The 26,868-nt window shown below is 40.9% G+C and overlaps 1 protein-coding gene across 1 annotated transcript in view; it reads left to right on the forward strand.

The window, feature by feature from the left end:
* LOC148478190 (uncharacterized) overlaps window positions 1-26,868 on the forward strand; it is a gene marked incomplete at its 3' end in the record, with an annotated part of 198,930 nt that overhangs the window by 115,950 nt on the left and 56,112 nt on the right. Inside the window, exons 47-65 of the mRNA XM_088455835.1 lie at window positions 1,645-1,773; window positions 2,432-2,560; window positions 5,129-5,245; window positions 6,455-6,610; window positions 9,668-9,778; window positions 11,428-11,509; window positions 12,667-12,716; window positions 13,540-13,694; window positions 14,016-14,142; window positions 15,855-16,029; window positions 16,947-17,047; window positions 17,177-17,398; window positions 18,366-18,540; window positions 19,903-19,980; window positions 21,241-21,299; window positions 22,591-22,732; window positions 24,008-24,115; window positions 25,207-25,348; window positions 26,116-26,259. Coding sequence (XP_088311961.1) covers window positions 1,645-1,773; window positions 2,432-2,560; window positions 5,129-5,245; window positions 6,455-6,610; window positions 9,668-9,778; window positions 11,428-11,509; window positions 12,667-12,716; window positions 13,540-13,694; window positions 14,016-14,142; window positions 15,855-16,029; window positions 16,947-17,047; window positions 17,177-17,398; window positions 18,366-18,540; window positions 19,903-19,980; window positions 21,241-21,299; window positions 22,591-22,732; window positions 24,008-24,115; window positions 25,207-25,348; window positions 26,116-26,259 — 2,402 coding nt within the window. The remainder of the gene's footprint in view (window positions 1-1,644; window positions 1,774-2,431; window positions 2,561-5,128; window positions 5,246-6,454; window positions 6,611-9,667; window positions 9,779-11,427; window positions 11,510-12,666; window positions 12,717-13,539; window positions 13,695-14,015; window positions 14,143-15,854; window positions 16,030-16,946; window positions 17,048-17,176; window positions 17,399-18,365; window positions 18,541-19,902; window positions 19,981-21,240; window positions 21,300-22,590; window positions 22,733-24,007; window positions 24,116-25,206; window positions 25,349-26,115; window positions 26,260-26,868) is intronic.

Below are 26,868 nucleotides of genomic sequence, written 5' to 3' on the forward strand. Positions count from 1 at the left end.
CCACGTATTTTAGGAGACACTATTTTACTACGCTCACAGTAAAACATAAACCGAGCTGTACTTTTAAAACGATTGTAATTGCGAACATCCAAATTACATATTTCCTATGTAAAAGTAATATAATGTAACAACCTTATTGCCTTCTTGTCAAGGATCTCAGTAAGTATCCCTGATGGGGTGCCCTTTGTCTATGGCCAGAGCGCAGTTATTTGAATACTTAGATGAACAACACTTCCAGTTACTGCCACCATCTGTGATAATTAAAGGAGTCACAGGTCCCCTAATTCTTCTATAACAATTGAGCAGGCTCGACAACACTTTTCTCATTCATTTAATAGGTCACCCTTTGATTCTATCAAGTATTTACTTTTAATAACATAGCCCTAGCGTTCAAGTAGTCTCCTCAGCAACTGGTTTATGGAGTAAATATGACTGGTACTAATAATCAATACTTTATTTACAGAAAGGTGTACAATGCCTATTTATAAAAAATGTTACAAAGAAACTGGTTACCAAATTACATACATGTAGTGTAATTTCAAATAATAAGGACAAAACTTACAGAGTTAACACACAGCTAAATCTGCCAGGGTAGAACGGAAGGAAACATAGGATACAAACTCAACACAGATATTGATCTCCCAGCCTGAACACAAACAAAGACCTCCAATACCGTTTATACCCTGTGCCCCCACCCTTGGGATGTCATAACCCAATCTCTGCTGACTGGTTGATTTAGTTAATTAGATATGTGACCACCCTGACCTGCCCACGTCACTTTTAACTTAAACACAAATAACATCCTCTTGGTAATGACTACCTGTGATATGGGCTGTTTACATTAATACATGCTATCTTAGCTACAATATGACTATAAATATAATGCACTGTGATGTGGTATTGGGGAGATACTTCATATCTCGGAAACTATATATCTAAGTCATTGCCAGATTGCACTCTACCTGTGAATAGACTTGATATATTTTTATGGAAATTTGGACACTCCTAGTGATTATTGAAATATTAATTTTATTTCCAAAACCAAATAAAGACGTTTTATTCTTTGCTTACAGTATGTGTGCATACCTTTCCAGCAGACAGCTCTTTGTTTTACCCCCACTGTGTTAGCGGACAGCACTGCATTGTTACTTGCTTTAGATACATATATACAAGAAAGGGTTGGTTTACCCATCAGGTTAAATAGCATCTTCCTGTCGGTAGGGTTAGCATGATTGAATGTACTTCAGATTGACACTACCCATACAACACTTTCTTAGAGTTTCCTGAGAAGTTAGCATGCTAGTGAAAAACTTGGCCTTAATTCAATTAACTTTAATATTATGACAGAACATAACTAAATGCCTTCCTATGCCCTTACATTTATAAAGCCAGTTGCTATGAGTCATAAGATCTAACATTGTAAGGAAACCCTCCTATTTCTCTATGGACAGACTTATAACAGTACCTCAAAAGAACCTAACAAAGGCATTCTGATCACCTGCCCTCTGACTTGGAGTCACAGAAACCAATTCATCTATGACTTTTAATTAACAACCTAGTATCACATGAAAATTATAACTTGCAATATGTCCCATATACAAATATTTCTCTACACTTCAATATAATCCTGCTCTGTTTAAACAGGTACATTTGGGTTTGGAGGTAAATTTGGCCAAGAACATGGTGACCATGGGAAACATGGCAGCTTTGATATTAACATAAAGGGCGGAAGCGAAACATCATCTGAGGAAGATAAGACGAAAGATATTGAGGGTATATAGTGCAATTTATCATATTACGGGATGTAACTGCAATGGATTTATCCATAGTCATGTTAGGTCTAGTATATCTGGAAACAAGGATATTGTTCTGTAGGTTTCCATGTGAGTCCTACAGTATATATGTTATTAGGAGACACTATTTTACTAAACTTACAGTAATACATAAACTTATCTCTACTTTGTGTACTTTCAAATCTAGTCTAATTCCCAACATCTAAAATGCATAATTCCGCTTTACACCTAATTACAATGTAATATTCATGCTTCCTTCCATTTATTCCTACTCTGTTCAAACAGGTAACTTTGGGTTTGGAGGTAAATTTGGCCATGGACATGGGAGCCAAGATAATCATGGAAATGTAGATATTAAAGTAAAGGGTGGAAAGTCCTCTGAGGATGATAACACAAGCGGAAATAGGGTTATGTAGAACTATATAGCCACCTGTCTAGTTACTGGGACTGGGGCTTGGTTATCCATGCTGGTGCTACGTATTTTAGGAGACACTATTTTACTAAGCTCACAGTAAAACACAAACTGATCTGCACTTTTAAAACAATTGTAATTGTGAACATCTAAATGACATATTTCCCCTGTAGCAGAATGTAATAGTTATATTGCCTTCTAAATAATCCTGCTCCTGTTTAAACAGGTAAATTTGGGTTTGGAGGTAAATTTGGCCAAGAACATGGTAGCCATGGGAAACATGGAGGCTTTGATATTAACATAAAGGGCGGAAGCAAAGAATCTTCTGAGGAAGAAAAGTCAAAAGAATTTAAGGGTTTGTAGAAGTATTCACTATATTTTAGAACGTAACTGCAGTGAATTTATCCTTATTTATGTTAATAACAATAATAATAATAATAATAATAATTTCATTTATATAGCGCTCAAAGTCGCTTTACAAACGTCAGAAAACATGGTACATTGTACAAAGATTTGGTGTTACAAAAAAAAAAAAAAAAAACCAGTAGAAATCCACACCGAGATAATTAAAATCAACTGAAATCTAGAGAGCACAATAAGCATATTGCAGGGTTGGTGCACACATTTTGGGAATTAACTTCTATGGGTTGAAGTACCAAATGAGGCAGCCGTTTAGGGCGCACTGCGTAGGATTACCCTGGGTGGAATAAGTTACGCCCAGAAGACACAAAATGGGTGTGGTTGTTAGGTCTAGTATATCTGGAAACAAGGATACTGTAGGTTTCCATGTGAGTCTTATCTATGTTATTAGGAGACACTAATTTACTAAACTCACAGTAAAACATATACTTAACTCTGGCATATAGTGAATTGGGGGCACTGCTATAAGCAAATAAAGAATTGGGGACAATGTTATGTGGCATATAATAAATTGGGGGCACTGCTAGGAGGCATATAAATAATTGGGGGCACTGCTGAGAGGCATATAATGAATTGGGGGCACTGCTATGAGGCAAATAATGAATTGGAGGCACTGCTATGAGGCATATAATGAATTAGATAAACTTCTGTGTGGCATCTTATGTATTGGGGACACTACTGTGTGGCATATCATGAGTCGGGGACACTACTCTGTGGCATATCATGAGTTGGGGACACTACTGTGTGGCATAAAATGAATACACTACTGTGTGGCATAATATGAATTGGGGCACTGCTATGAGGCATATTAGGAATTGGGAGCACTGCTATGTGACATATTATGAATTGGAGACATTACTGTGTAGCATATTATGAATTGGGGATACTGCAGTGTGGCATATTATGAATTTGAGAAATTACTGTGTGGCATGTTATGAATTGGGGACACTACTGTATGGCATATTATGAATTGGAGACAGTACTGTGTGGCATATTATGAATTGGAGACATTACTGTGTGGCATATTATGAATTGGGGACACTGTTGTGTGGCAATATAATTGTGGCAGCTTTTTTCATTCCATGTTCCATTGTGGCTCAAATACTGGCTCAGGTGCACACAGATATACAAGTGTTGCATATCAAATTAATCAGCACAGTCTGCTGGTGAGTCCTTGTCACATCACATTGTGACAGATGCTTTTATTGGAGAAAAAGACACCTGATGATTACAGAGTAGAATGGAACTTGGCGATTTACTCACAAGAATGGAAAGTCGTGCTGCGTAGTGTATTATGACTAGATGTATGAGAACACATTTTTATGGTCCTCTTTAGCCTTTGTGTCTATACATTCAGATGTATTCTGTTTAACATATACATGAACCCTGACTATAAAAAAGGCTACAGTACACATGGTATTTGTAATTAGGTGGCAGCTAATTAGAATAATCATTGATTTTTTTTCCAGAAATTTCATAGGTGAGTTTGGCCACAATTAACAATTTCTTAAAGAGGACTAGTGACTGATATATTTTTTTAGAACATATTAAAAAAGATCTTTCAGAGCAAACAATGATGGTAGTGAAGGGTTTCTGCCCTAAACATTGGCAATTCCCTATTTATTGCCAATAGCAAAAAAATATGGTTATACCTTGGCACAATGCCCTTAGAGTGGGTAATAAGAAATAAAAGAAGGTACTGTATAAGACAGCTTGAACAACTGTGTAAAAACTGCCACTGATGTAGATAACACCAGCCTAAACGATGATGTGATTATAATAAATGCTGCCAACTCAGCTGCAATGGCATACATGTAGGCATTCCGGTTTATTAGATGGTAAAAAGAGCCGGGAGCACAGCAATTTAATCCTGTTCAACTAACTTTATGAAAGTCAAATTACAGCTTACCGTTGCTCTGTATAGGCGACTGTGGAATTTTGAGCAAAAAGTCTGGCGCCGTTTGTTTGTACTACACTTTAAAAAGGCAGCCACCTGTCTCTGCTGGCCCTTGTATCCGCTATCTTGGGATCCGGTTTGGGCTTGTCTCCTTTAGCAACTTGGTGGAATGGAGTCCTTGGAATGCAGATCGTGACTTCCAGATTCCCAGAGTGTTCCTTTTCCAGTCAAAAGGGGTCTCCTCCACGAGCAGGCCATTGACAGATGCCGGTGGGCTGCCTGTCATGCCAGAAGGATAACGCACTACTGGGGGCAGGCCGCATGTGACAGATGGCCACCACAGTCCCATTGCCCCATCGGGACTCTTCCTAATGAATTATATGGCTAATCTGCCCCTGGGTCTAGTATTTCTGGATACAAGATTACTGTAGGTTTCCATGTGATTCCTATGTATGTTATTAGGAGATACTGTTTTACTAAGCTCACAGTAAAACACAAACCGAACTGTATTTTTTAAATTATTCTAATTGCGAACATCTAAATGATGTCCACTGTAAACACAGTAGTCATATTGCCATCTATATAATCCTGCTTCTGTTCAAACAGGTAAATTTGGATTTGAAGGTAAATTCGGCCATGGACACAGGCGCCATGGGAAACATGGAGGCTTTGATATTAGCATGAAGAGCGGAAGCGAAGAATCTTCTGAGGAAGAAAGTAAGGGTATGTAGAACAGTTTTCATACTATTTGATACGGGTTGGGTACGGGATACCAGTACTCGGGATCCCAGCAGTCAGAATCTCGATGCCAGCATCCTTACCAGGTTAGAATGCCGATGCCCCCAGGTAAGTAAGCCTAACCTAACCCCTAACCCTACCCCTCCCTCCCTGGGGCCTATACCTAACCTCCCCCAGTGCCTAAACCTAACCCCCCCACAGCCTAAGTCTAACCCTCCTCCCCGTGCCTTTCCCTAATCCCTTACCCTAACCCTCCCCGTAACCACAGGACTTACCTTTGGGATTCTGGTGGTGGGGATGCCGGTGCCTGCATTATTACAAGTGTTAGGACTCCAGCATTTGTATTCTGACCGCCGGAATCCCAGTGGTCGGCATTTTACCCGCATCCCATTTGATACAACTGCAGTGAAGATGTTTATGATAATTTTCTACTTGCCTTTTAGAGGCCATCCATAATTGGATTTGCACAAAGCTTAATGGGAAGGCATTGCTGTTCCTGATCTTTTTGGGAATGTTCTCATGGAATTCTGTCAACCATGCTTAGCAAGTAGAATAAATTATGGATGCCAACTGTGGTATTTGTTTTTCCGGCAACATCCTCTTAGAATACTTTGTTCAATAAGAAGCTTACTGAGGTTTATCCTGCTGTGAGTTTAGGATATTACCATCTTTCCTATTGACGAAATTTGCCGAAGCAGAGCTATTTTGTCATTACCGCAGCAGTTGCAGCTTGCAGAAAGAACCGTAGTGAACCCAATTGTAATAGTAGCCTGCGATTTGCAGGCACTGCTGAGATTTTGGTGATACAGCTGCTAGAATTAAGACAAGAACTAGTTTTTAAGTGATAGCCGGGTTGTTTTTGCTTTAAAACTTATTACCACTTTAAATCTAGCGACTATATTGTCAAAATTGCAGGCTATATCGTACAAATCGCAGCCTATTGCTTTTGGACCCAAATGTTTTTTTCTAATGGGTAACTCGGTGGCAGGAAAAACCTAAACAAAACCTATTTACATTTTAATATTCAATTGGGATTTATTGTATTAAATGGCAATATGCTTATAAATTATGGTAAGGATATTTTCAAGAATGCACAGCAAAATAATCTGCAGTTAGGCTACATCAACAAAACAGTTAGTACTAGCTGAAGGATAACATTGCACTTTTTAATGCACTGTGATTTATATTTAAAAGAAGACTATGGAAAGTCATCATTTGAAGACATAGACTTGGACAGTGGCATTGTTCCAACTTATAGTCCAGTACTTACATTAGAACCATGGATCATCTCTCAAACCGCTCAGTTATTGTATGACGATGATAACCCAAGAGTTACAGAAGGAGTAGAGCGTAAGTAGATGGATTAATTTCCCATTTAGCTATACTTAGTTTAACTGTAACCCTCATCAAGGGCAACTATTTCAGTACTGGAAAGTGGCTTATAACAGGCATTTGCCGTTCTCACATGCATTGTGCCATTGTATCAATGTCATGTAGTCATGAATTAAAAGAAGATGATCTTTATGTCTACATTTAAATAGTGTTATGAAAACCTATTTTTGGTGTTTTTATCCAGTAAATATGGATAGCTGGGGCAGATTGAGGGCTTAAAGAGGCCCTGGAGTTGGCCTCATGTGGGCAGGACCAAATAAGCTGTAGGTGGAGCAAGCAAAAAATAGGCGGGATTGCTACATCATTATCCATAGAGACAGCGGTGGTAAGCAAGGCTAAAGCAACAGATATAGGAAGGCGGAGATTCAGCAACACAAGGCGGATAATTTTTTTATGAAAAACAGTGAATACTAAAAAAAAATACTGCTAAAAGGTTACTGTACAATGACAGACAAACTGGCTGCCTGTCAGCCAATAGACAGCCTAGGCATGCCCAAAAAAGAGCCATGGCCTCCCAGCATACCCCCAATTTCACCAATCTGGAGCCATGTCCAGCCCTCCCAGAGTTGGCGGGCTGCCCCCAGAGACTTTCCCTGCAATGCCGGCTCCTTGTCAGTGATGGGGAGCTGGGCGTTGTCCAATAACAACATAGTGCAGCGCCAGGCTCTTGGTCACTGAGGAGGAGCTGACATTTTGACACCCGTGCACCTCCCCACACCCCAATAGTGACACTACTGCACCCCATTTAGGCTGGGTCTAGTCAGAAAAATATCTGGACAAACCCAGTCTCACTCTCCACACCTCAACTCCTCGCCAAAAAACTTACTCCACCAATGCGTGTCTTTTTTTTTTTTAAACAAATAAAATAAATAAATACAGTAGAAATATTTTATTGATAGCAGCATACAAAGTATTAGGGTCTAATTGTCTAACATTATGTTCAGGTGCATCATTTCCAATAGTCTGATACTAGACAGATGCAAGCTAATTGCTGATTGGTTGCTGTTGTTGAGTCATAGTGGGTTGTTTACAGCAACTGGGCAGCACAGAAGGTGTAATGGTTAGCGTTGCTGCCTCACAGCCCTAAGGTCATGGGTTCGATTCCCACTACGGCACTAACTGTGCAGAGTTTGTATATTCTCCCTGTGTTTGCGTGGGTTTCCTCCGGGTACTCCTGTTTCCTCCCACGCTCCAAAAATATACTGGTAGGTTAATTGGCTCCCCACAAAAAATTGACCATAGTGTGTATGTGCGTGTGCATGTGGTAGGGAATATAGATTGTAAGCTCCACTGGGGCAGGGAGAGATGTGAATGGTAAGATATTCTCAGTAAAGCGCTGCAGAATATGTGTGTGCTATATAAATAACTGGTAATAAACTGACCTCTGAAGAATTTTTTTTTTTTTTAGCGTCAGTGTATTTTGTGTGACAGGAACTTAAAGGGCCTGATTCTGAGTTGGACCCTGCAGCATGTGTGTGCATCCTTTTCCTTTGTACATACGTGCAAGGGCAAAAGCCGACCACTGCAGATACTCAAATACCGCTTGGTGCGTCTTCAGAGGCACCATTGGTGGCACCATCTGAACACTATGGCAGATGCATATTCTCCCTGTATATGGCTTCCTATGTCAACGATTCTGCATCTCTGTATGCAACCACTATCAGCGACAATCCCATGGTGATTTAAGAGAGGAGGGGGCCCATGTGCAGAATCAGTGCGGGGCCCCCTCATCTCTGGCAGCGCAATAGACTCTGGCTTTGCGCCAAAGTCTACCGTGCATGGGCAGGTCTCCAGGAATATGGCTCAGATGCCATGTTCTCGAAGACATCTCTTTGGCACATGTGCGAAAATGGCCACTGCGCCATTATCCCAGTGATTTCTGCTGTATTGCGGTGCAGATCAACGCGGGACTCCAGAGAGTATAATTATGGGTGCAGGCCTGCAGGGTGTGTGGTGTGGGCCACACCCTGCACCCATTATAGATACGCCAATGGACGACGGACCATCTCCGTGCATCCGCTAAACTCCAAGTATGTACATGTGGAATCTACACGCATGTGCCATGTAACTAATGGTGCGTACACACTGGGCGATTAAAGTGGACGACTGAACGATAACGATATCGTTATCGTTCAGTCGTCCACTTTATCGTCCATTTTTAACACAAAAAAGATGAACGATGACGACGACGCGCGTTCCCGTCCACTTTATCGTCCATTTTTAACACAAAAAAGATGAACGATGACGAACGACCCGTTCGTCATCCTCGTTCATCGGGCTGACATGCAGGCCAACCTGACGACCTCGTCAGGTTGCTGCATGTCAGGGAATGGGTGAGAGAGCCCGGCGCTGAACGATATCGCTAATGATATCGTTCAGCGGCTGTGCTCAATGTCATGAACGACATTGAGCACAGCCTGCCGGGGACACACTAGACGATATCGCTCAGGGAGCATATCGTCTAGTGTGTATGCACCTTTAGACGCAAGAGCAGATGAAAAAATTGCTCCACTGCGTAAGACATCGCCGCTGCATCCAACTCAGAATCGGGTCCAAAATGACCAACACAGATCTTCTTCATACCTCAAGAATCACATTACTAATCATATAGTCATTTCATTTATCTTACAATAACAAGTTGACAGAGTTTCTATATAAATAAATATATAAAATGCTTTAATATGAACACGTCATTTACTATAAGTTTTCTTCATGTGTTTGTGCAGTTTAACCATTTGTTTCCATTAAAATAAAGTTTCAATCTCCTTAAACAAATATCCCTATGGAATAATATAACAACAGACTGCATTTAATAAAAATGAGTACAGTAATTACTTTATTCTGGTAGATACCGTATATACCGGTACTTGCATATTTCTATGAACCTTGAAATCCAATAAAACATTATTGAACTTAAACACTGATGATAAATTGTATGATCTGCAGAATAATTTCTGTTGCAAAATAATGAATAATTATAGTTTCCTAAGTCAATTATTGAACTTCTCTTTGTAGAAACTGAACCAGAGAGTCATTTTAAGCCAGAGAAGCCCTTTAAACCAGTGACATCCAGTGAATCTGAGGAGTCCTCTGAATCTGAAGAGTCTGTGGAACAAGAGAACCAAGGTAAGTAGCATTTCATTTGTGAATATTTAAAAATTTTGTTTTATCAAACAAAAATGAAAGAACAATGCAATACAATAGGAACAAATAATACAATATTCTACAAAGAATTAGGCCTTCTATTTTTTTATTTATCATTAACTCAATAAGAGAGTCATATGACAAACTTAAGTACATGTTACAAAAGTCTATCAATAATCCAAAGACCAGGGATAATATCGAATACTACTTAGTAAACTAGAAATATAAGAAAAATAGAAAAACAATGTTATTAAAAAAATAGCAAACAGTTAATGCTAAAAACATTCCTAGTAGAGCCAACTTCTTTCCAGGTCTACATCGCAAAATCCGGAATGCTTGGTAGATATTAGTGATACAGATGCAGTGAGATTGTGAGCGAATGAGTATGTAGGTAAAAGACCGCAGCCCCAAAGAAGACATTAGTAGAGTTCCCGCTGGCGTCATTATGCTATACATTCCAATTGTCTCAGCAAGAACCACTCTGTGGATCTGAATACCTTCAGCTAAGTGGTTTAGCTACAATCAGGGAAAGCGTCCCAGTCTCAATGTTATACAAAGCTATCCGTCTCTCAAAATATATAACATTACATAGGGGCTCTAAGGACGTAGGGACAGGAACAATCCAGTCTCAAAAGAGGCCTCTTAGCCACTTTTAGCTGGCGTAGTAAATCATTCTGCTGCCACTGCCCTTGATAATACATAGGTGCACAGGGTATAATAGGGCAAACTGTTAGCTCACCTTGATGATTGAAAACAACACTGGCATTTGGTCTTTTGAATTGTGTTTTCAAACCTAAAAAAACAAGTAGTACATTGAATTTCCAGGGTCAGTACTAAGGATGGGGGAGTAGACTGGCAGCTGGTAAAATGCTTGACGGACAAATATCCGCAGTTATATTTTTGCAGTTTGCCCTACTGACAATCAATAGAAGTACATTGATATTACAAGCAATGTACTGTTTTCGTCAACACAATTAAAAAGAAGATATTTTGTTAGCGCAAAGCATTTCTGTAATTACAGATTGTTTCTGCTCAGAGTTACGAAGCACACCAACCACCCCTGTCACTGTGAGATACCTTAGAATTAGCGATAAGTGACATTTTTAATATTCATGTTAATCGTCATTTAGCTGCCAAATTGCACAAGTGTTCCTGTTCCTGACCGAACTCCGCCACGCAGCAGAATTATATGACCATTGTCATTCCCAGCTGTGTGTGTTGGCTATACTTACCAAGAATTGCACAATTAAAATATAAATAATACAATGTGCACAATGACATTCCACATGATAGCAAATGAAAAGTACAGTACAACTCGAAAATTGTATGTAATGATCTTTGCATCCTCGTGAAATGGCCCATTTCTCTGCAATACTTAATTCATGCAAAATGTCGCCATTATTTTTCCCATCTTTCTAGCCAATCCCTGTATATCACCTGCACACACATTTCTAGGTATCAACAGAAGAGTTTTGAAATAAGCATTTGCATTCACTGGAGTTTTTGTTCCATATGGCAAAAAATAATGATTCTATCTGAACGTCTTGCTTCGCTTGAGTTGATTTTGTCACCTACAGTAAGTCCTCTGTTGTTGTTTTTTTATGTCTCACAATATTGTTTTTGGTTATTAGGCTCATCGCAGAAGAAATCTTGCACTTTCAACAAAGAATCTTTGGCTCATGGAGGAACCAAGTCATTAGACTGTTCTGACTGGTATGCTATACTGCTGTCCTTAATTCTACATCCACAACATAGGCAAACGCAGGGGGATTTTCCGGTTGCCTGGAAACCCCCCTTCCCAGTCCATACCATGACCACAATAGAAATAGTATATGATATAATTTTACTAGTGCTGCATGTTCTCCTCAGTAACACAAATGAAATAATTAGCACCACCTGTGGTTCTTTTAACATGTGTCAGCCAGTAATAAATACACCTGTGCACCAACTAGGAGATCTGAAAAACATGCACCGTTAGGGGTGCACTGCTATAGACCATCAATAGGGTTAATTGTTAAAACTGTATAATAATACACTATCCAGTGCATTAGCAGACCAATGTGTACATATATTTCCAGGGCAGTGCTAGGTTCTTCTGCTGCTCCCCCAGACCACCAATTTGCTCTCAATGCTCTGGAATGGTGCCCACATCTGAAATAAAAACATCTGGTCCTGTATATGCTGAAACGCTGGTCCTGTATATGCTGAAATTATGACACACAATACACTTTGTATGACGCAAAGGTGGGCAAATGCTATTTATGCCATCTTCATGGATTGGCCACACTCACTCTAAAATCAAACATTTGGAACCCCCCTCTAGAAATCCTGCATTTGACAGAATTTAATTGGTTGCTAGAGCCAAAACCACCACTTGTCTGTTTTAAAAGCTTCAGGGGTCTATTTACTAAGCAGTGTTAGGAGACAGAGTGAAAAGTTATAAGAAAGTGATAAGGTTCCAGCCAATCAGCTCACAACTGTCATTTTTCAAACACAGCCTGTGAGATGACAGTTGGGAGCTGATTGGCTGGCACCTTATCACTTTCTTATCACTTTTCACTCTGTCTCCTAACACTGCTTAGTAAATAGACCCCTTAGTAAGTCAACCTCTGTGAAACAAGATTAGATGAGTTTGGGCTCTATTTACTAAGTAGTGTTAGGAGACAGAGTGAAATGTGATAAGAAAGTGATAAGGTGCCACTCTGTCTCCTAACACTGCTTAGTAAATATACCCCTTTAACTTGATTACGGACAGTATTTGTGCTATATAAATATAGAAATTGTCAGCGTGTTTTATTGGAGAATCCAAATTGACTGACAAATTACAGTTATAAAGGTTGAACTTTTGTTTATTATTTTTTGCCTTCCAGCACCTGCAATGATGGTTCACTAATATGCATGCAAAGTCAGAGCTGCTCAGGTAACTTCATCTATTGTTCTAAGTATTGGTTTCTTTTCCTTATTTTAAGCTGTGGATATAAAGCACTGGAGTATGTTTAAAGTATACAGTACCGGCTGCTTGAACACAGAAGAAGTATGAGGCAAAAAGTAGTTTTAGAAAGTGCAACTAGATTTCAACAAATGAGAACAGGGCCAAATTAACAATGGGGCAGGTGGATCTATAGCCCCAGGCCTCACCATAAAAAATAGGCCCATCATCATGACAGTATGATGATGAGTGTCCACCAGCTGGCCACATGATTATACAATTATTATACTTTTACATATTTAGGGAAACACTAGGGCTGATAGTGCAGGAGATGTACCCACCCACATGGCACTGACCACACCCCACACAGCACTGGTCACACCCACATGGTACTGGCCACACCCGCACGGGACTGGTCAACGTTTCACTGCGTCTCATAATAGGCCCTTGAACATTTTTAGCCCCAGGCCTATGGTAGTACAGAGAAAGAAGTTGGCATTTGCAGTTGAGAAGACAATTGTGTAGACAGAGGGGTGGAGATATAATAATAATAATAATAATAATAATAATAATAATAATAATAATAATAAAATAATTTATACAAACCTTAAATATTTGTTTTTTGCAGATAGCGTCATTAGTAATTGTAGCTATATTACAACAATTGTGCATACATTAGGACATTAGGTAGCTTTGTCATTCTTTTTTTATTACCCAATGATCTTTTGATTAAAATGGATATAGGGAAGATAAAATACTGTATTAATGCTATCATATAAAATGGATGTAATGTCCCTTGCACCCTGTATTTCAGGTATCTGCTCAGTGACTGGTTTCCAGATGATTCGCACTTTTGATGGTACACTGTATGAAAGCCCTGGGAGCTGCAGCTACGTATTGGTCAAGACGTCCGCATTCACAATCACCTTAAACAATAACCTCTGTTCTGCGCTGAACAATCATGTGAAGGTATGATGCAAAAGACATGGCAAAACAAATAGTTTTGATGACCTCCAGCCACTCTCTGGAGTGCCCTTACTCATGATACAAGACTTTCCTCAAGCCTCCAAACCATTAAACATTCCCTAAACGTTCGAAGCTTTTGAACCTATTCTACGTGACTATTATCTGTCTACACAGTTCACGCAAAACTTACATGTGTTCTCTTTCTATACTTAAATAACACTCCTAATTGTAAAGGGAATATACAGATGTTATAAAAATAAATGTTGAGACTAATAACAATAAATATTAAATTACATGTAAACTGTCTTTGTTACTCTGTTTTAGGATACAGATGCAGTTTGCATTGAATCAATAGACATCTACGTTCCATCAAGATCTAGCATCAAAATAAAGTCAAATGGAAACATTCTAATAGCAGGAGAGACAACAGCACTGCCTTATTCCATTCAAAGTAGGTGTTCATCCTCAATGTTCTATAAACACAGTATTTCACAGACAGGAATAGTCAGTTGTTAACTTGTATAAAAATAGCTTCTAAAATTGAAAAGTAGTGATATTGCCCATATCAACTAATCAGATTATATCTATAATATTCTAGGATGCAACAGAGATATGATAGCTAGGATCTGATTGGTTGTTATGGGTAACACCACCACTTTTAGTTTTAGGACCCTTAGTAAATCTACCCCCTAGAGTAATAGACCATTCCATTGCTGTGCCTGGCAGGTGTGGCCATACTAATTCAATGGCTGATGTGCAAAGACTCTTCAGATGTGGTTCCCAAATTTGGTTCTCAAGCCACTCTCAACAGTCCAGGTTTTCAGGATATCCATACTTCGACCCAGGTGACTTAGGCCCTCATTCAGAGCAGGACGCTCTGAGCAGAGCGCTCGCTCTGAATGAGGGCCATCCTCCATAAAAATGGAGCGTCCTCCTGGACGCTCGTATAGCTGTGGGTCACCACCCACAGCCTATATGAGCGTGCAGGTTGATGGTCGCGATGGTCTTGACCATCGCGACCATTGCCACTGCGAGCCGGAGCCTGCGGTTGAGTTTCTCAACCGCAAGGCCCGAAGTGATTTTGGCTCTATCAGAGCCAAAATCACTCCCACTGACATCACTAGTGATGTCAGTGGGCCGGCTTTTGACGGTAGGCGTTCCCTTGGGAACGCCCCCGTCTGGGAGGCACGCCCCCAGCACGCCCACCAAAGGGGGCGTGCTGTCAATCAACATCGACAGCACGCCCCCTTTGATCAGACACAACGAGCGAAGGAAAATCCTTCGCTCGTCGCGTCTCGCGCATGCGCACGACGGAGCTCCCTCCGTCGTGCGCATGCTCAGTGCACACCATCGACCCACTTGCGAGCGGACGGCCGCTCGCGAGTGGGTCTGAATCAGGCCCTTAGTCAGTACCTCAGTCAGTTTGATTATATCATCTATGCACAAGCATGCATATCCTTAAAACCTGGACTGTTAAGGTGCCTCAAGGACTGAGTTTGGGAACTATGCCTGTATTCATGAATCTAGACAAGAGAACTTGTAAAGTCAGCCATGTCCATTTCAAAGGTTTTTTGGTTATGTTTAGAAGATCTATTTGCTAAATTTCTAAGAGTGTTGCATATTTAAATCTATTAACTGTAAGCCAAAATCCACTGCTGCCTTAAGCTGGTGTCACATGAGAAGGTGCCACAAGGATAATAACTTAAACTAGCAAGTGCTTTTTAGAAGTATATGTTATATATCCTCTACCTCCTGTTCTATGAGCAGTTTAACTTCTCATGCTGTATTTAGAAGATTTTCAAATAGTGTTTTCTTGTATGAAACACACTCTGGAATATAACTCTACCCATATGGTGAAAATAAAGTACATATTAGCGCTGTTTGTAAATCATCTACTTGTCTGGAGCAGAATCATACTTACCTGCTTCGAGTGACTTTTCACAGCCCATGTCCTCCCTTAGCTCAGTGAGTCATCATCAGTTACCAGGACCTAGGCAGGGAATCACCAGAGCTGTTTGAAAGCAGATACTCTTGTTGGTAGATTAATAATTATAAAAAAAAACATTTTGCAAATCATCATTGAATAAACTTGTGAATCTACATTAAACATACACTGTGTGGAGATCATTTTTAATTTAAATTTAATTTATATTTATCTTCTAGATGTTATTACTGTCTTAAAAAGTTCCTCCACCTTCCTGGATGTGGCCAGCCCACTGTTTAATCTGCAGTATGACTCTGCAGGCAACCGCCTGTATGTTATCCTTGATCCCAGCTACAAGGGTCAAACTAGTGGCTTGTGTGGCACTTACAATGACAATCGGAACGATGACTACAGGTATGCCGCAGGCCATTGTCTCTTGGTCCATTGACTTTTTAGATCCTATGTTTATCTGGAGCCAAAAAATAATAAAAATAATTTACAATTTATCTGGAAGAAATGTATAATTTAAAAGTTAGTCCTGATCAAAATTCTGCCTTACTTACAGTAGTGCCCTAGCTATTGTTGTCTGTGACAGAACATAAAATGTTTAATTTTGACACGAAAATACAGTTTTCAAGTTACAAATAAATAGGGGGTGGCGTAGCGAGGCAGGTGGGGGTCTGGATGGGCATGTCGGGAGGCCTAAAGGAGAATGTAGGGAGGTGTGGGGGGGCGTGGGAGGAGATCTGGAGGAGCATGTAGGTAGGTGTCGAGGGTCATGTAGGTAGGTATGAAGGGGCATGTGGGGAGGTGTGGAGGGGCATAAGGGTGAGGTCTGGAGGGGCAAGTGGGAAGGTAGGGTTGGATATGTGAGGAGGTCTTGAGGAACATGTAGGGAGTTGTGGTGAGGCATGTGGGGAGGTGTGGAGGGGCATGTGGGGCAGTGTGAAGGGGCATGTTGGCAGGTTTGAAGGGGCATGTGGGGAGGTGTGGAGGGACGTTTGGGAGGTCTGGAGAGGCAAGTGGGAAAATAAGGTTGGGTATGTGGGGAGGTCAGAAGGGGCATATGGGAAGGTCTGGTGGGGCATGTGAGGATGTCTGGTAGGTATGTGGATGAGGGGTCTTGGGATCATATAGGAAGGACTGGGGGGCACCATTGTCCTCACACCTCAGCATTGACACTATTCCCTAGTGAAGCGAAGGCTCAATGCTCACTAATATTGGTCTAGACACAAACATTTCCCTTTTGCCCACTGAATACATACAGTATGTGCATACATTCCTTATGTTGTATTCTTTTGTATAATGAATAATCTATTCATCAATTGCAGGAGCTCAAGTGATATGACTGAAACTGTATCTAGCTTGTTCAGCAAATCCTGGAAGACTCTAACTCAGTGTGCAGAAAATGAAAAGGGATCAGGAGATCAAGGTAATCATCGCTACATAATAATACCTGCTCCATCTCATTTGCAGTCATAACGTACAATAGACGCCCTCACCTGTCCTCTCTTCTCTTTGCTGTATGACCACTAATTATTTTCTGACTATTGTCTGGCAGATAGAAAAGCTCAGGCTGAGCTAGAATGTGACGCTGCCCTGAAGGACTCGCTCTTTGAAGACTGTGCTCATCTGATTGACACCCACTCCTATAAGCTCTCTTGTGCTAGCAGCTACTACTACGGTGAAAGCTTTGGTTTTTGCTCAGCCATGGCAGACTATGCCTATCGCTGTGCTCGTCAAGGAATCATCGTCCCAGTCAGCTCTTCTTTCTCAGACTGCTGTAAGTAATCTTAATTGCCCATAGCAATCCCTAATTGCCCATAGCATGCATCTTTTATTGCTAGTAACGTTACTGATAAACCATGCTCAGTAGGGACAGGGAGACAAGCAGAGAGGGATACATTAAGCGTACAGAATAGTAGGAGGAGACCTAGTTCCCAAGAGCCTAAAATAATAATAACAAAGACAGAGGATAGAGATTAATTACTTCTAACTTCTAAGTATAATGTTTTTTCCCTATACAATGATTAGAATAATATTAGAATGGGTAGGCCACACACCAAGTTAATATCACCAACATAGATGATATGTGACTGGTACGTGTGGAATTATTAGATAATAATGTTTTGAATTAAGTCTTAGGGCCTCATTTATCAATGAGTTTTATCATTCACAACAAACACATTCAGTGCGTTTGATAAATGGTGCTCCAGCCCATCATCTCCCAACTGCCATCTGTTTTAAAAGTGACAGTTGGAAGATGATTGGCTGGAGCACCATTTATCATACGCGACAAGGTTTATCACTCTTTGTAAATGATAAAACTAATTGATAAATGAGGACCTTAATATGATAACGTCCCCACTGGTACTTCAGCTAAGTGGATTCTGAATTCTAAATGGTTTTGTTCACTTTGTATTACCTTCCACAGCTTAATTCCGTTTTGTTGACCTGGCCTGACATTAAGGCAAAGATTTATCAAACCTTCTAATTAGGACAATTACCCATAGCAACCAATCAAATTCCAGCTATCATTAAATGAGAACTACAATCTGATTGGTTACTTTGTACCATACCTCCACTGGTCCTCCTTAGAAGGATTGATAGATCTACCCCTAAATGCCTCAAAAAGCATTTTTATGGGCAACTATAATCTTGTGTGGGCCAGTCTGTGTTTCATAAAGATGTACAAGGTTATCGCTGCATTTTACCGGCATCTTAACAATTATCCTTGTCGAATTTTTCAGCTCCGGTGTGTGACGGGAATATGATTCTTACTACCGACGAGGTGTTCTCGCAGGAAGACTGTGCAGAATATTCTCATAATCTCCTAAAAATTACATCCACAATCCCATTGAATGAAGCTTGCATCTGTCCCCCTGATTCCTACTATGATGCTTCGGAGAACACATGTGTTTCTGGGTAAATAGAGATTGGTCCCTATGTTTTGAAGATATGGGGGAGATTTATGAAATGTTCAAGAGAGGACAAGTGGAGGTATTGCCAATAACAACCAATAGGATTATAGATCTCATTTCATAGACTGTACTAGATAGATGATAGCTACAATTTGATTGGTTGCTAAGGGCAATAGTCTTCAAACCCATTCTTCATTGTATACAAGTTAAAGTTTCAAGTATTATCTGCGAATTGCATATTATTTAGCTGTTTGTTCTAGAATATGTTTTTCTTTTCTTCGATAGTCAATATTTTATTCTGCCACGAATAAAAGACAGAATTATTGTCATTTCTAGTAGTTTCGAAGGAGTTACTAATGCCCTATCTTTATTTTCATCACACAAGGAATTAGCTTGAAGGTCTCCAGACACCATTAACTCTAATGTATATATAGACATACAGTAGTCCAGGTTAACACTTGACCATCTATTTGACCTATAACCTCCACGTGTCTTGGCCTGGAAAGCAGTCAAAATTTAGACATGACCGGTTTAGTTTTACTCGGTTATGTTCGGATCTAAAGAACGGCATCTTATTGTCTATCCGGCTCTCAAGTGTTTTGTATAGCCAATAAATTATTTCCGGACTTGCGCTAATTTGGCGTAAAGAACCAAATTAAAACTGTATCACTCATCGCTATCAATAATAGATTTTTCGACCACTGAAAAATGCCCATAAACCACATGTTTTCCTGCACCCACATTCACATACATGTATGAAGGCCAATCCCGGGCCGTTTTTTCAATACCGGGATTGGGCATTGAAAAACACTCAATCCTGGGAATCCCGGGATACCCAGGATTGGGTTGGTGGTAAAAAAAAATATTACTAATGCCCCACTGCCCAGCCCCCACAGTGACTTACCCTCCTCTCTCGTGGGGCGGGCGGGCGTCATAGCTGAAGGAGGTGCAGCATGGCTGGAAGCGGGGCGGCATGGCTTAAGAAGGGTGGGTGCGGGCTGGCATTGGGCAGGCTGCACAGCATGACCTCTGACATCAGGTTGTGCTGCGCAAACCAGGGTGCAGGAGGAGCCGGGCAGCATCTGAGCCATCTGCTAAGCGCTGCCCTGCATTAAAAAAAAAGCATTGATGGCTAATCCCCAAATCCCGTGATTGGAAGCCCCAATCCAGAAATCAATACCGGCCAATTTTAAACCAAAGTCCCGATATCCCACCTATCCCAATCCCGAGATTAGCCACTCTACATACATGTCCATCTAAGTGGAGGGCACAGAGATCTGGTCTAAACAGCATAAACATTTACTTTGATTCATTCATATTATAGTATTACTGAATATATGATAATTCATGTGTTTTTATGTTTCAGAGATTCATGTCCTTGCTACAGCAATAACCAAGTCTTCAAAATAGGAGATGTTATCACTCAAGCTAACGGACAACAATGGTGAGTTAATATTTAATTATTATTAACGGTTATTTATATAGCCCTTACACAATACAAAGCACATTGCAGAGAAGATTCAGTCATTCGCATCAATCTCTGCAACAGTGGAGCTTACACTCTATATTTCAGTACTGCACAGACACACACTAGGGAATGTGAAAGCCTTGAGATTCTGGCGAGAGTGCCCAATGTTTTAAAGTGGAAATCATTTCAAAGACAAAACTAGGTTAGTTTTGCTTTTTAAATGATTGCCCCTTTAAAACATCAGGCAGAGTCGCTGGAATCTTGCCGTTAGCCGCAAGTCATAGGCTATTACGTTACCGCCTAAGTTTGTTTTTGTGAGAAACCTATTATCCCACCACTATGTCTTCAGAGTGCGGAAGGGAACCTGGCACCTGGAGGAGACCCACACACAGAACATGCAAACTCCAAAAGAAAAGGCTCAGGGCCTGATTCAAACCTAGTCGCTATATGCTTGCTCTCGCAAGCGTCCCGATGGTCTGCGTATGCGCATGCATCGCAGTGCGCGTGCGTGAGCTACACATTGCGATCGCATACCGCCCGCTCGCCCGCCCGTTCGCCCAGCAGAGTGATTGACAGGAGAGGCCGTTTGTGGGTGGTAACATGGGCAGTCCATTAAAAATGGGGGAGTGGAGGTGTGAACGCAGGCATGCCTGAGTGTTTCAACGTCGTTTTTAAGGCATGCATAATCAACAGGCAGCGTCATAGTTCACGTGACTTGGCTGTTTTTTACACTGAAGTCCTCGTAGTGATTGCGGTAGGGTAAGGCAACCACAAGTGCTGCGTTAGCTTCCGATGGTGCTCGATGTACCAACGTTTTAAGACACTTCCATGAGATGACGTGCGCTAGTGGGAGGCTCTGCATACTCTGATGGGCGGCTGCATATGCAGAGCGATCGCCCGCACAGCCAAAGTGGGTGTGCTTTTGTCTTGGCGAGCGATCGCATCCCATGACGTCAATTTTAAAAATTAGCATACGCAGGCGAGCGGGTCTGAATCAGGCCCACAATTTGTAATCGAACCTGTGACCACAGTTCTGTGAGGCAGCAGTGCTACTAACAACGTCACCTATATAAATGCTTTTTTTGCACGTGTTGTATAGGGGAAAACTACACCGCTACATTTTCACTATTATTTTGTGGAATATCGGTCACTCATTTTGTAGGAGTTGCATTTAAATATATCCCAACAAATATCTTATTGAAAAACTGTAATCATATTTATCCTCTTGCCTTTTAGTCCCTGTGAGAGGGTATTAGAATGTGGAGATGAAGAGCCAACAGAGGAACCCAAAGAAGGTAAGATATACGTGTGTTACTGTGGGAGTACTTTTGCTGGTGTCTGTTATTATTATAATAAATGAACAGGGCACATTGAGGTCTATTTACTAAGCCTTTTTCAACCACAGCTTAGTAAATAGGCCCCATTATCTCTATTTACATAGATAGGCACACGTCATCATACTTATGACAAATCACCACAAAGACCCGAATCTCCCAGTAATAAGCACTATGTACCAGGGGCGTTCTAGAGAGGAGGGGGCCCGTGTGCAGTCTCCGACATGAGCCCCCTCCTCTCCGCCCGGCAGCCAGCAGCGCACTTAGCTGTGGGCGGCCAGCGCCGGAGTTATAGACTCTGGGCACTAGAGTGTCGAGCATTTAGAGCAATCATAGGGTAGCTCAGACGTTTGATGGTGCGACCGTTGTGCGACTGATGCGTCTTTGTTACGCAAGTACCAGATCACCGACACAGCTGGCGGTCGACATCGACTAGGGTAATTAGCATCATTTCTCATTACCGCTGCGTAGACAGACGTAACCCCGACGGAATGAGCATCCACCCCAGAATCTTTGTCACTGAAAATGAGTATTTATTAGGATTTATACAACAGACCCAAAAGTTTATTTGTACCATAGTGAGTACACATGAAGCTGTACCTTAGGATTTTTTTTTGCTTTGTTTTATTGTATTCTTGTTATTCTGTTTATTGCGGTCATACCTGTCCCATCTGTAAGGCTGTTTGGCGCTACGGAATCTGTGACGGACAATAAAGAAACAATAATAATTTATACCATATTTAATTTGTTATATTTGTTTTGAATCAGCCTATCATTATTAATTTACATCCATATTCACGTGTGTGGGAGTTAAATTTATGTCTGTATTTTATTTTTTGTATTATATAGGAAGTTGGGAAAAAACCTCCGCAGTAACTATGCGCTTATTGAGTGACAGTCCAAAATTCAAATAGGGGAGCCACATCAACTGCCAGTGAGTCCCGGCTGGCAATGTTTGACAGCGTTTGAGGTGGCAGTTGGTGTCACCCCACTACTGCCACTGTCTGTCACACACTTAGCACAGAGGCACTGCGGAGGGACTTTCCAAACTCCTGTATGTTTTTTTGTGTGGTTTCTGTGGTTTGTTTGTTGGTAGAGTATTTTTTTTCAAACCCGAAAAGTAGTGAGATACATATGGCACACGAGCCAAAGCTACTGTACATTGGTGGAGACATGCTGTACCACGTGTCAGGGGAAAAGACCGTATGATGTTGGAGTGCAAGGAACTTACCTGTTTTATTGTTTTTGGCAGTTGTGCAATGCTCTGATGATGAGTTATACTCAGATTGTATTATTGGGTATGGAACGACTTGTGAACCTTCTTGCCAGAACTTGCAACTGCTAGACCAGAGTTGTGCCTTGGATTGCCAGTCAGGATGTGTCTGCAAATTTGGGTAAGTTTTGTAAATATCCAAGGTGCGTTAATAAAAAAAAAAAAAAATCAATACTAATAGTTAATAATTCTAAAATGAATAATAATAATGATGTCAAAATATGTTTTAGGACTGAAATTTAAACTGTAAGTTACGGTATACTGACATTTTTTTAGATTAGTGTAAATACCATTAGTTTAAAACAGTGCTCTTGTTAGGTATGTTATAGATCCAGAAGAATAATTTTGGAGAATTAATTTGAAATTAGCTGAAATATAGTTGAATTCTACAAATATTTAAGAGGTTTATAAAAAAAAAAAAATATATATATATATATTATTATTATTAGTAGTAGTAGTAGTAGTATATTAATAGTGGCAAACTAGTCTACTTTTGAAGAATAAAAAGTTGGGTTGTAGGCTTTTATATCCTGGGAGACGTAGATGATTATGCAAAGGTATTATACTATAATATGGGGGAGATTTATCAAATCTTGGAGGAGTTAAAGTTGCCCAAAGCTTCTGTCATTTTACAGGCTCTGCTAGAAAAATAACAGTTAGAAGCTGCTAAGAGCAACTTCTCCACTGTATCTTTCTCCAGGATTTGATAACTCTCCCCCAATATTAGAATTACATGCAGCTGTTCCAGAGACCTGGCTAGATTTGCTTAATGTATGCATCTTTAAGTATACACTTACTATATATGCTGATTTGGAACTTCTTTGTCATGCAGATGGATTGCAATATAGGTGGCTGGATGGACAGAGGACAAAATAGGGAAAGTGACTCTGTCAGGGGCATCAAGAGGGATGTGGGTTACAAAGTACTTGGGCCGAGACCTGTCTGTCTTGGGGACGGCCATCATAAACCAAAAGTTGGCAACCATTGTTGTTTCTAGTCCGATGGTTACACCATTCTGATTGGGGAACGTGATGGTGGCCATGTGCCACCATCACATAGCTTCTTTCCAATGGTTGCTGACGTCACTCCTACTGTGTAGACCTGGAGACCTCACCACCTGCAGTGGTAGCACAGAGTATAATGGGAGTCCCGGCGTTTGCAATGTGCACCCACACATTTGACCATGCCCCCTGGTAGCGGTGCCCGATAGCTCTGCCGGCAGCCCTGGAACCAGTGGCCAGAAGACAAATCTATGTAAAGGGATAGGTTGCACTAGAGTGACAAGATGCTTAGAGAAAAGACAGTGGAAAGCTGTATCCAATGCATAATACATATGATAATGCTCATTGATACTCATCAATTTAATATTTTAAGTCTCTCACATTTTTATTTTCAGGCTTTTGAGATATAATGGAGCCTGCATACCATTGAACGAGTGCCCTTGTGTGCACGGAGACGACATTTATAACCCAGGCGAGACACTGGCTCAGGACTGTAACACTTGGTAAGTTGGGTCAGATACTATCTAAGGGCCAGATTTAGATTTGCGGGGGCCCCAGGGCAACTAAATTGCAGGAGCCCCTACCAATAAAATTGTCAATAAGATATGCTGGAGATGTTTTTAAAAAGTATAATGTGCAAATTTTCCCAGCACCACAGATGTGTTAAACACCTTGTCGTGCTCCCAGTTCACATTATGCCACACAGGATCCCCAGTCCACATTATGCCACCATGCCCCCTAGGCTGATGACACCTATGTGTGCCTTCCCCTTCCCTCTGTGTGTGGCTGTCCTGCTAATAATTTCTCACTGACTATATGAAGAAACGCCTGACTAGTGGGACGGTTGCACCGACAGCCTCAGGAAAGTATTAAATGCTGCCCTCTTATTTATAGGATAACCCATAGGGGAGGAGCTATCGGTGCCGCAATGCACATTTTTAGTGGATATTAAAAAAGCCTGTGTTAAATAATGATCACGCTCTTCTGAAACATTCATAACACAAATATTTGAATGTTGTTCCTGAAAAAGAAAATCTAACACAACAGCTCACATTGGGTCTGATTCAGACCCTCTCTGAAACACTATGTGCATTGCGCACGTGCGGTGCGATTGAGAAATTCTCTTGCTCCGGGGCTCGCTACAAACGGGGCGGCTGTCGATGTCGATCGATAGCTCGCCCCGTTTTGTAGGCGGGAGGGAGGGTGACTTGACAAACGGAGGCGTTCCTGAAGTGCTGTCAGTAGTGAACTGCCGGAAGCTCACTGGGGCTTGCGGAAGACGAGACCCTACCACAAGGGTCTCGTCGCAAGCTCGATGGTCGCGACCATCGCAACCATCACCTGGCCGCTCGCAAAAGCTGTGGGTGGTCACCCACAGCTTAACGGGCGGCCAGGAGGCCGGCTTTTAAAAAAAAAAGCGGCCGCCCTCATGCAGAGCGAGCGCTCGCTTTTTGCGAGCAGCTCTGTATGAGGTCCATAATTCACAAACATAGATCAGTAAGAAGAATAGTTACAGTTATCAACTAAAAAATGGCTTTGCTGTTTTTGTTGTTACTACTTTGCTGATTGTTCTTATATACTGTTTTTATTACAGCACGTGTGAAAATGGCAAGTTCTCGTGTACCAATAACCAGTGCAACAAAGTGTGTAATGCTTATGATGGGTCCCAATTCTTCCTGTTTGACGGTATCTGGAAGACGTTTGCCACAAAATTGTGTTCAATTGTTCTTGTTGAGGTCAGTTTGTTGGGGTCTTTCTGCATTATTATTATTAATAGTTACTTATAAAGCGCCAGCATATTCTATTGCACTTTACAATTGAAACAGTACTAGAACAAGACTGGGTAATAAGAGGTCCATTTAGGATATATGGGTAACAAGGATAAGGAAAGAAAACTGTTCAAATAACAAGTTGGTAATCACATAAAGGATTATAGAGGACACAGAAGAAAAAGCAATTACAAGAATCAATGAATGGGTCAGAAGAACCAACGGAAAGTTACTCTGTAAATTTTTAGATGTACAGAAGGTGAGGGTGGGAAGTTGACTTAAGAGCGGGAGGGGGGGTCGTCATGGATGTATGGGAACTTCCACCACGGAAATCAGAGTCAATGGTGAAAAGGTGACGGGGTAAGTTTTGTGGTGGATACAAAATGAATGAATGAAAGGGGGCGCATTATGGTCAGTTTTTAATCGTGGGAAGTGGCAAACTTAATGCTTCTTCTTGATACTGGGGCAGTTTTCAATCTAATGTGCAAATTTAATTTCGACCTGTAAACTTAAATGTCTAGGACTTTTAAACTCTTAACTTTTTCAGGGCATCCAATTTATTACTTACTTTTAAAGTTAACAGAGAAGAGCTGGAAAGGTGGGATGAGGGTGGCTTCTCTACCTATCATTAGTTTTTACAGTTGAGTCCATCAGTAAGAGAGACATGAGTTTTCCCCAGTGCTGCACAGTGCACTGTCAAAGATTTAAGGTACTTTTTCTTTTTTTCCATCCAGTCTTTGCAAGGTGAAAAACCCTCGTTCAGAGTTGTCATGCAAAATGATGCTAATGAAGACTTGGGAGGAGCTTTGATGAAGAAGACCATCAACATCAAATTTGGAGGAGCAAGTGTAGTGCTGAATGAATTGGAACCCGTAGTGGTAAGAATTGGCCAGCACCGGACAGGAGGGATATGTACTTTGGGTTGCTGGAAAAATTAGGGCAACACATCATTACTCATAAACCCCACGCCTAATTGTATATGCCCCTATTTACACCAGAGAGCATTATATTTATTATATACAAGCATCTACTGAACTTTCCAGTCCAGATTGTCTGAAGAACACCAACATTTTCAGCTTCCTAAAATAGCAACCAATCAGATTCTAGCGCTCATTTCTCTATTGCCTCCTAGAAAACGATAGACAGAATCTGATTGGTTGCTATGGGGAACACCTCAAGTTTTTATTTTATGAAGCTTTAGTAAATCTACCCCTGGAGCCTTTCAGATTTTAGTGCATTTATTAAGTGTTTTTAAGATGGGTAAACGACTGTACCAGCAGGGAAATCATATTCAGATGCTAGTGAAAGCCTCGGTGTGTTCTACTGTAATAATCTAGTCGAGTTCAAAAGTACGTCTATAGAGACTGACATGTAAAATATTGCCCCCGTTTTGTTAGCCCCTTAACTTTATGAACCCTTAGCTGATCTCTGAAGTCTTTGAATAAAAATGAACCCATGTATCTCTCTATCTATCTATCTATCTATCT

Source organism: Taudactylus pleione, unplaced genomic scaffold, assembly GCF_031769625.1.
Source record: "Taudactylus pleione unplaced genomic scaffold, aTauple2 ptg000672l, whole genome shotgun sequence".
Classification (NCBI taxonomy): domain Eukaryota; kingdom Metazoa; phylum Chordata; class Amphibia; order Anura; family Myobatrachidae; genus Taudactylus; species Taudactylus pleione.